We start from the raw sequence: 9,964 nt of genomic DNA, 5'->3' as shown, positions 1-9,964 counted from the left end.
CAACAATGACGGCAACGATAATGACTATCATTCTCCTCATTTCTCTATCTACCATTGCTGACGATATCCCACGATGGACGAAGAAGCACCAACGTGACGAATCAAAGATGAAGAAGTTATCATCGCGTTTTTCTCCCTTCTCCCTCGGATCCGTCACATTTTTCGTTGAATTAACTACAGACAAAAGCTTCTATTGTACGATTCATCTTCGTCTAAAACTGAATCGACTAAAAATGAAGCTAATGTTGCTTCGTCGCTCTGGTGCTAGAGAAGCCGAATTCTTTCATCTTCAATTCGTCGAGTCGGTGCTTCTTCATCCGTTGTGGGACGTCATCGATGGTGGTAGAGAGAGAATGGTGGTAGTTGTCATCTCCGTTGTCGTTGCTGTTGTTGGAGAGAAGAAAATCTATAGATTTGTGGGGGTGAAATATCACTTTTTCAAAGTTGAGAGGTTGGCTTGACATGTAACATTTCAAAAACTAGGGGAAAAATGATATAAATTATATATTTTTAATATAAAAGGTAAAATAACAATTTTATCATTACTTATAACTGAAAATTTTAACAAAAATTAATCTATAAATGAGTGTTTGGAGTTTTAAACTATCGTAAGTATGTTTTTTAAATTGGGTTAAAACTTGGGTGAAAAATAGTCCTTTGCCCCTTATTATTGGACATATATATTCTAAGGTGATAACACACGATTATTGAAATGTCACTTTTATTATAATTAATCGAGTAAATTATTATTTTCCATCCAAAAATTTGGAAAATTCACAAATTATCATGAGTTAAATAAATAAATTGTCAGATTGAAACATAGCTTGATGTGATTCAAATTGAATCTAATTAGATTACAACTTCACAAATGTAATTCAGGTTGAATAACAACTGAAAAGATGTCTTCAAATAGCCTAAATCACAATCAAAGTGCAATTTTGTTGGGTGCACCTTTCTTGGTGTGACTCCAACTAAATCAGCATTTTTCAAATGTGATTGACTTGAATCACACCTAAAAGTGTTATTACAACTATTAGATTTGTACCATACAATCGGCAATCCGACCAAATTATACCTCTCTTGACGTGATCTTTGATAAATCATCACACCTGATCTGATGCAATCTAATATTAGTTAATATTTTTTAAAATTTTGAAATACTAAGAAACTACCATAAGTTTTTATTTTTTAATGGAATCAGATGAGTACATGGATACCCTTCTAATTTTGTTAAATCCATTGATACCGAGCTGTTGTTTCTCAATGAAAGGGATTGAGAAATTTCCATGAAGAAACAGCTAGCTAGATTTGAAGGGAAATCCAAAATTAGAAATTGTTTGCTACCAAATAAGGTGAAAGTTTAACTAAAGAGCATTATTTTTCCACGTAAATATAAATTGAGACTCAACAATGTCTACCTCTATAATTGTCCCTCTATAATGAAAGCTGCAATCAAGGGCATCGCATTCTCATAACGATGATTTACCGACGAGATTATGGGTTTTCATGCAACTGAAAACACTTCAGACTTGTCGAGAAACGATTATCGTTGAGACGATATGCCGACACAATAAGAGGCTGTTGGCTTGCATCATTCGTCTTATAGAGACATGCACACCAAAACTATGTTCAGGAAACCGGTGGAAGTCTTATTATTATATTTTTTTGAAACTGAAAACTGTTTAAATTAGTTATACAAATAAATTTAAAGGTATAATAAATGAATCTATAATTATTATTTCGAATAAATTATAGTTTCATAAATATAATAAAAACTCAAATAAAAGTCTCTTTGATACATAACAATTTTTCTTGTAATCATATTGTTGGTGTTGAAGTTTACATTTTTTATTTGTGGTTTATATAAGAAATCGTACCTTATCACTGCTCGTTAATCACCCTGCGAATTTTGATTATGCCTGCATAACAGATGTCATACAAGCTAATTATGTGATATTTATCTAAATAAATATAAGACTGTGTTCGTCTTAATAAAAAGATAAAAATAGAAAGTAAACTATTAAAGTACGCGTAAAATGACCTAAAAGGAAGAAAGCTAGGATATCTATATAGTCTAATAGGGTAGAGAAAAATGTGAGAATGCGCCGAAACAGTTGCAATTCTGTTGACGATTTGATAGTTTGATGGGAAAGAAAATGAGAACAAAATTAATAACCCACAAGGAAAATGTATATAAATTTGAAGTCAATCCATCTGAGTGAGAAAACAAAAGGATTTAATTAAACTGTAATTTTCCTATTAAATGAGAGGGATAATGGAGCCAGCTGTGTTGAAAATGGTGGATCTACGGCAGAAGAAATATTGAAATTTTCGTCCACTGAAACAACACGACACAACGAACAAGACAACACATCCATGTATAATCTATTATCTTCTATCTCTTTTTCTTTCTCTTCTCGTTTTTGCGTACAATATGAACATTTATTTCTCAAGATAACGCTCACATGGGTCATAAATTACCTCGACTGCAGCCAACTGCCCTTATTTAATGACCTCCTCCTCTCTATCTCCCTTCCCAGTTAAACATCCATGTTCATTTGATCCATATTTCTCATTCATTTTATAATACTAGTAAATCCTAAAGGACGTGATTCCTTCCTCAATGTTTAAATCCTAAATAAACTGTTAGATGTTGTAACCCAAATTCTAGAACAGACGTTCCAAGTTGAAAACCGGGTGTTCTTGAACAAATGTTCCAGTGCAGTGAACGAGCCTTTAACCAAAAAAATTTCAATTTTTTTTCTAAGAAATCTCTAGAGGAACAGTCTCATTTCTAGTTTGAACGCTTTGACTTAAAGTTCTTGAAAGGGTGTCCCGTTGAATGAGACGTTTGTTCCTTCACAGGTGTAAATTTATTCTTTTCGCAGATTGCATTAAGGTTTTAAGAAAGGCTCAAGTAAGTGATTAGGGGTTTCAGTCCTTTGTATTCTCCTTGTAATTAGACTCTAATATTATTAATTTCTCTATACTCAGCAGTGGTTTTGTCGCATTTTGGATTTTCACGTAAATTCTTTGTATTCCTTTACTTTTGTATTGTTTGTAGTTTGTTTGCTTCCATTATTTGTTTCTTTAGTTTCCGTATAGTAATAATAATAATATAATAGCTGTAGTGTATGGGGAGCTAGGGATATAACATACGTTCCTTCGTGTCCATAAAACTGGATGAATAATAATGGAGTTAGGGTTTATTGCAAAGTCTGCAACTGCAACTTTTGTACGAGTTTGTTCATCAATGGTGGACTGGTATCTTATCTGAAATTTAATATCTATGTATTGTAATAAATGTTAATTCCATAAGGGTCTTTTTTGGATGGGGGATTTAAAAATTATTTTAACCATTTATCTTTTATTATTTCTATTACTTTACTTAGTTTACAAAGTAACAAAACATCTTAATAATTTTTTATTATCAGTAGTGATATGATGAGTAATATATAAGGTAAGTGATAATTTTAATTATTATTAATTTTTATCCTTCCTTAATTTTTAATTAAAATAATAAAAAATATAAAAAATATTTTTTATTCCCATTAATTTTTTATATAATAAAAAAACAATATATTAGTATTTCTTATTACTTCTAACTAAACATAATAATTATTTATACATACTAATTTTATCAAATATAGTAATAAATTTATACCCAGTAATTCTCAAAATAATTTATTTTCAAGATAATATTTCAATTTTGATAATAATATATTCTTCAAACTAAGCTCCCCCTAAATATCAAAGTAAAACGTTCAGTATGCATAGGTACAGAGCTCACCATCTCCATTATAAAATAGGCCAAACGACTACTTTCCACCCAAGGTTTGATGTGCACCTAACTTTTCACTCGTTAATTATTGAAAATCCAAATACTCACTTATCTATTAAATTTTACTGATATTATCAAAGACAAAATTGTTATTTACTAAAATATTTAAAAAAAATAAAAAATTATCATATTTCCATCCCCAAAGTTTGAAAAACTTACATTTCCCCTCGAGATTTTTTCTAGCACATTGTTGACGGCCGGAGACAATAGCAACAATGACATTTTCTCTCCCTCCCAACTTCTCTGCCAATCTTGTTTCATTCTCGGCCAACCACGATCGACAAAAAGCTGGAGACAAAGATGAAATAGCTTTGTCTTAGACGAAGATGACAAATCATCGTCATTTGAGAGACGATGACACGTCTTTTCTTTTAAGACAAAGACAAAGTACACCTTCGTTTGGAGATAAAAACAGTCTTTGTCGACCAATTTCCTCAGTTGATGACAACTATAAATGAAGAGGAACTGAGAGAGAAGTCAAGAGAGATGGAGAACATTGTTTCTAGTTATCGATAGTGGTGACTAAAAAAACTCTAGGGAGAAATGTTGATTTTTTAGACTTAGGTAGGGGAAACTTTATTAGATTTTTAAACTTTGAGAGGAAAATATAACAAATTTTTAGTTTTTTCAATATTTTAATAAATAACAATTTTACCCCTAACACTAATAATGAACTTTAACAGACTGATAGGTATTTAAATTTTTGATAGTTAACAAATAAAAAGTTAGGTTTGCATCAAACTTTGGGTAGGAAATAGCATTTGGCCTATAAAATATTATCTCTAACTGTTTCAAATATTGTGATGTCAAGTTATTTTGTACTATCAGATAGCTTTAATAGTTTGTGTATCATTATGTGAATAATAATATAATTGTTTATATAATCTTTAATTTCAAATTATCAATCACATAAAGAGGTGGATTCAAATCAAATTAAGCTCAAGTACAAACAAACTTGAGTTCAATTCGGTTTGAACTAAATCAATATAAACTCAGCATAATTTGAAGAGAGTTAAACAATAATTAACTAAAATAACGTTATCTTGATATATATGAATTAAAATGATATTATTTTAAATGATTTGAATCGAATTAATTTTCAAATTTACGAATTTAATGAATTAAACACTCAATAAATTCAAATTCAAATTTGACAATATAAAACCTTTAAATTTGAATTTATATGAAGTGACGTAATTTTTGACCATTCAAACCAGTTTGTAAGAAGAAATGGTCAATCTCATAATTGGCCAGCTGTTTATTTTAATTAATCATATAAACAATATTAATGGTTTATGACTTTATGGACAAAGCAATGTCCCCTTGTAGAAAAAAATTCAATGCATTTATTAATGAGCTCTTTATCCAAATTATGGTATACAATTGGACAGATGACATCACTACAACCATCAAATTTTGTGGAGATTTTTTAGTGACTTATTATTATTAGATTTAAACATTTATTTCCTTGATAAAATGATTTTCTACTTGTAAAAGTATTTATTTCATGTATTTATATAATTTGATTATTTTAAATTAAACATAAAATAAAAAAACTCAATTTTAGACTGTAATTGATAATGCATATGAAATGGCCCATGGGCCTGCTTGAAGACTCTCTTGAGAAGCAAAAACTAGTAATTTTTAGCCACGACCCACAGACAAATACCCACCTGAAAAAGACAATTTCAAATGAAAAAAAATTAAGCTATTCCTATTTAAGAAAAAGAATCTCAATATCTAAACGGAATAATGTTTCCATAAAATGACATATTTATAAGCCATATACCCTATCTCTAGGACACCCCCCATTTACTTTGTATCTTTGGCGGTTGAGAGATTTGCATCCACTCATATGCATAAACAATAAACGCCTTGCATCTCATAACAAATCAAATTTGGTATGATAGTATCAATCCCCATTAATAATTTTATTGATATAACCCGAAATATTTTTTTGAATAGACAATGACATGATAATTTTATTGATGTACCTTTTAAGAAATTTCAAAAATTCAAAAGTTTCTATGATAATTAAAATTTTTATTATTATTATTATTATTTAAAAATATATCTTATAATATAATACAATATTTAATATTCAAATCAAAAATTAGATTTTCAATACACAATACAATATAACATCAACTAATATGACCATCATGATCATGCATAAATGAGTTTTGCCAATTCAATCAAAACTGCCTGGAGATCTGATAGACAAAGAAGTAGCCCAGAAAACAGACCTGACAATACAACATGGCTCTGGAGATTGTCGTATTAAAACATGATTGAGTCATTTGAATTAAAATAAAATAAATAATTCAATCATTCAATCACATAATAATACATTAATAGTTGATGCCCGTTAACACCTGCCCATTAGCACATATTATATACATGTAGTATAGGAAGCAAAGAGGTCAAAATCTAATATAAGTATTTCACTTCAGCACTCAATGGAAAACTCAGGAAAAGAACCAAGAACAATACCTGGAGGAATCTAACAGGAAGAAAGAAAGTAAAGGGAAAAAATTCATTGTTGCTAGAACAGCCACAATCCATAAAGAAAGTATCAAAGCTACTTCAGTTTGATGTACAATATCAAGCCGATTGCAACCACAAGGACTGCAACAATGATGCCAATGATCCATTTGTTCTTGCTCATTCTCCTTGACATGGCTGTCAAAATTCTCTTACTTTTGCCTATGTTATCATCCACTCCATGAAGCTACAGCGGATCAGCAACCAGAAGTGAGTATGATGGTGTGTAACCGAGTTAAGTGTCAATACAGCTTGAACCAGAAAAAAATATATATATCCATATAACAATGTTTTCAAACCAAGATTGGGCATTGACCGCCAGTCCAGTCAGTTGATGTTTGGATCAGGTTACTGTTTAAACCAAAATTAGAAATAATATTCAAAATATTTTGCCCATTTAATCATTTAATATAAAAGCCGAATTACATTAAATCAAAATCTAATTAGACCTATGGCACAAATAAATGCACATTGGCAAGGTGTTGTTTTGAAGCCCAACAATAGCAAAAAATTTTTGAAAAAATATTTTGCCCAGATCAGACCGGGCACTGGGCCATGGTCAGATTGTTTGAACCTTCAAAAACATATATTTGAATAAATGTCCATATTAGAGCTTAATTGTATTACTTGGTTTAGAACAGATCAAAGCAGGTAACTTGAAAGAAAAAGAAATAGTAATTGGAACCCAAGAGGTGGATTCTGATACTTCATTATTTCTGGTTTAGAAAAACAAGAATCAATATCGATAGGTAATGTTGATACTTAAGAAGAAAACACTTTACACAGAGATCACAAGCCATTAAATTAATATCAAAAGGCAGACTGCTCATGTCACAAAAAATAAGGGCATAATGAGTTCAATAAATGACCTACCATGTTGTCGGCATGTAAAAGCGCTTGTCTCTGTGAACTCAAATCTTGGAGAATTGAAACACCGAGCTCCTCAGTTTCCAGCATGGTTTTTCTACTTTCCTTAATTCTACCACTAGAATGATACAATCTCTCTGTTGTCGACATTAATCTTGATCTTTGATCAGCTGATGCCTATTAAATGGGCATTGTCAAAGTGGGAAAAAATTGACCAACAACTTTTATAACAAGGATGAGCGGAGACTAATTGTTGAATAAACCAATAAGGTAAAATGAATTTGTATAAGATTTAATAAATAGCTCCCTATTCCTTTTTAACACTAAACAATTAGGACACCAAGATGAATATATTTGATACTAGTATGTAGGTCAGCAAATAAAAAAATCCTCCATAATTTTATAACTAAGAATTGAAGAAAGGTTTAAGAAAAATAAAATCACGTGTACTACATTTTTTTAATTCTTCAATTACTCAGCATATACAAGGGTGAAAAAATAACTAAAGCAAACTGTATATCACCCTTGAAGCACCCAAAAAGAAATTAAGTTCAGGCAAATAAAGTCAAACTAGAGCTCAGCTAATTATCTTTAACTGTTTCCTCTAAATTATGGACATTAAATCTCTTATCAAGATGATACCATAGAACTGCAATGAAAACTATTAACTATCTTAAAAACAAAGTAGACAGATCATATATACCATCAACGCATCAGCCATTCCTGATTCCAACAACTCATCACGAGCAGCTGCATTCAAATTCCCAGATACAAGTCGCTTCAGTTCAGTTTTAAGATTGTTTAAATCTGACTTATACTCCCTCAACTTAGCAAGAAGCACAGCCTTAACATTTGGCGGTAAACTTCTCGCTTCAACGTCCATTTTCCGAATCTGCCAAAATATAACCCATCATCCATTATTAAACACAACCAATAAAATCCAAACTACAATTTAACAAAATGTATTATGACCACTAAACATTAAAACCCATTTTACATTTTCTAAATTCTTCTAAAAATACATAATTTAGAAACTAAGCAAGCAAGAGATGCAAGAAGTTTTATAAACTAGTTTGGTTAGAATGATTAGAGTTTTTTTTTTTTTAGCCGAGCCAGTTCAGCCATGAACCTATGTTCATTTTGAATGAACTAAACTTGAGTTAAAACTTCAGCTTGACAGTTTAGTACAAGTTTGAGAGCTTGTCAACAAAGAAACTGGAGGTTTTCTTCTCCATCAATTCTTCTTGAGCCGAACCAATTTTAAAACTCCAGCTCAGCAACTCGACTCGAGTTTGGGAGCTTGTTGGCAATTCTACATTGGAGCTTTTCTTCTTCGGTAATTCTTCTTCTTTTTCAACAATTCTACTTCTTCTCCCTTTTCGACGACTTTTTATTTTTTTATATCACTGTTTACCATTTGAACTAGCTCAAACTCAAACTCAAGATTTCCAGTCCGGATGACCCTTAATCCAGCCTTAATTCTGAATGATTTCAAAAATATAGTTCACATACACTCCTAATCCTAAAAACGAGTGCAAAATTAGATAAAATTCTTAAACTATTATATTCAAATTTTTAGATTTGAAAAAATAAAATAAAATGCAACTAGATTACATATTAATATGTATAAAAAAAAATAATAATAACAACAATCAAACACTACATCAATCAATTACTATACCAACGATTCGGCTTCATCAACTCCGCTTTTTATTTCAGAAACTTTTTGCTTCTTCTGCTCTACATATAATTACACAAAATCATCAACACCAAATAAAGAAAAAAGTAAAATCTAAAAAAAAAAAAATTTAAATCATCGTAAATTATCACTAACTTCTTTTTCTACAGTACCTCCTTGAAGAGCGGCAGCTGCAGTGCACTTCTTCGAAAGATTCGCCGAAATCTCGCAGTACTGCCGCTCGTATCCTTCGAATACCTCACTCATCGTCACTTAAATCACAAATTATCTGTTCACAAATTGATCAAAAAAAAAAAATACAATCTTGATTCCGAAAAGCAGTCACAAGCAAATCGTGATTCTGTAAACGTTCTGGAACCTGAATGATTCGGAGAAACCGACTTCCCTTACGATCGTTGAGAAGGAAAAAAAAAAGTTTTGCGATTGCGAAGGTTCTCGAAATGGACTAGAGGTTAATTGGCTTCAGGAAGATCGAAACGACAGTGATTGGTTTTGTGGGAGATACTGGGAGGTTAATGATACTCTTGCTAGCTGATTCGTGACCGGTTAGTGTAAAGTTGGCGCGTGGCAGGAAATGATTGGTTGTTGGAGGGAGACTAGGGATGAGACTATTTTCGCTCGAGACTCTATGGGAGTGGGAGTATATGGCTCAGGATATGGCAGTATTCGAAGCTAATGTCAAGCTGTGTGTTAATGAAGCCAAACTAAGGTTCCTCCCAAGTTGAATTCAAACTCATCACTGTCAAGTTTGATGAGCTCCCACAATTTATGACTCAATTGAAATATAGTATCAATAAATCTTACACAGGGGCATTTAGTTAAGACGTATTGAAAATTATTTTAGTTAATTATTTTTTATTATTTATATTATTTTGTTTGATTTATAAATAATAAAAGATTTTAATAATATTTTATTATCAATAATAATGTGATAGATAATATAAAAAATAATTTAATTACCATTTCAATCTTAAAAATTAAAAGATTATTAAGTTAATATTCGTTTTATTATA

General features: G+C 30.8%; 1 protein-coding gene across 1 annotated transcript; it reads right to left on the bottom strand.

The window, feature by feature from the left end:
- Nucleotides 1-6,146: 6,146 nt before the first annotated feature.
- Nucleotides 6,147-9,640, bottom strand: LOC123206897 (vesicle transport v-SNARE 13-like). Its single transcript, XM_044624170.1, has 6 exons — nt 9,310-9,640; nt 9,104-9,219; nt 8,934-8,992; nt 7,956-8,144; nt 7,259-7,429; nt 6,147-6,572 (listed from the first exon to the last, which is right to left on the bottom strand). The coding sequence occupies exons 2-6, from the start codon at nt 9,195-9,197 to the stop codon at nt 6,423-6,425; spliced, it is 663 nt and encodes a 220-aa protein (XP_044480105.1). The 5' UTR covers nt 9,198-9,219; nt 9,310-9,640; the 3' UTR covers nt 6,147-6,422.
- Between the last annotated feature and the right edge of the window lie 324 nt (nt 9,641-9,964).

This window comes from Mangifera indica, unplaced genomic scaffold (assembly GCF_011075055.1).
Source record: "Mangifera indica cultivar Alphonso unplaced genomic scaffold, CATAS_Mindica_2.1 Un_0053, whole genome shotgun sequence".
In the NCBI taxonomy this organism is placed as follows: domain Eukaryota; kingdom Viridiplantae; phylum Streptophyta; class Magnoliopsida; order Sapindales; family Anacardiaceae; genus Mangifera; species Mangifera indica.
Note: the sequence above shows the minus strand (reverse complement) of the source record. Positions and strands in the feature narration are given on the sequence as shown.

Bases quoted from the DNA above. Each gene is read 5' to 3' on its own strand.
- LOC123206897 (XM_044624170.1), bottom strand. From the start codon at position 9,197: ATGAGTGAGGTATTCGAAGGATACGAGCGGCAGTACTGCGAGATTTCG. The intron at 8,993-9,103 runs GTACTGTAGAAA...AATTATATGTAG, and splicing joins AGCTGCCGCTCTTCAAGGAG to AGCAGAAGAAGCAAAAAGTT. The intron at 6,573-7,258 runs GTAGGTCATTTA...GATCCGCTGTAG, and splicing joins TTTTACATGCCGACAACATG to CTTCATGGAGTGGATGATAA.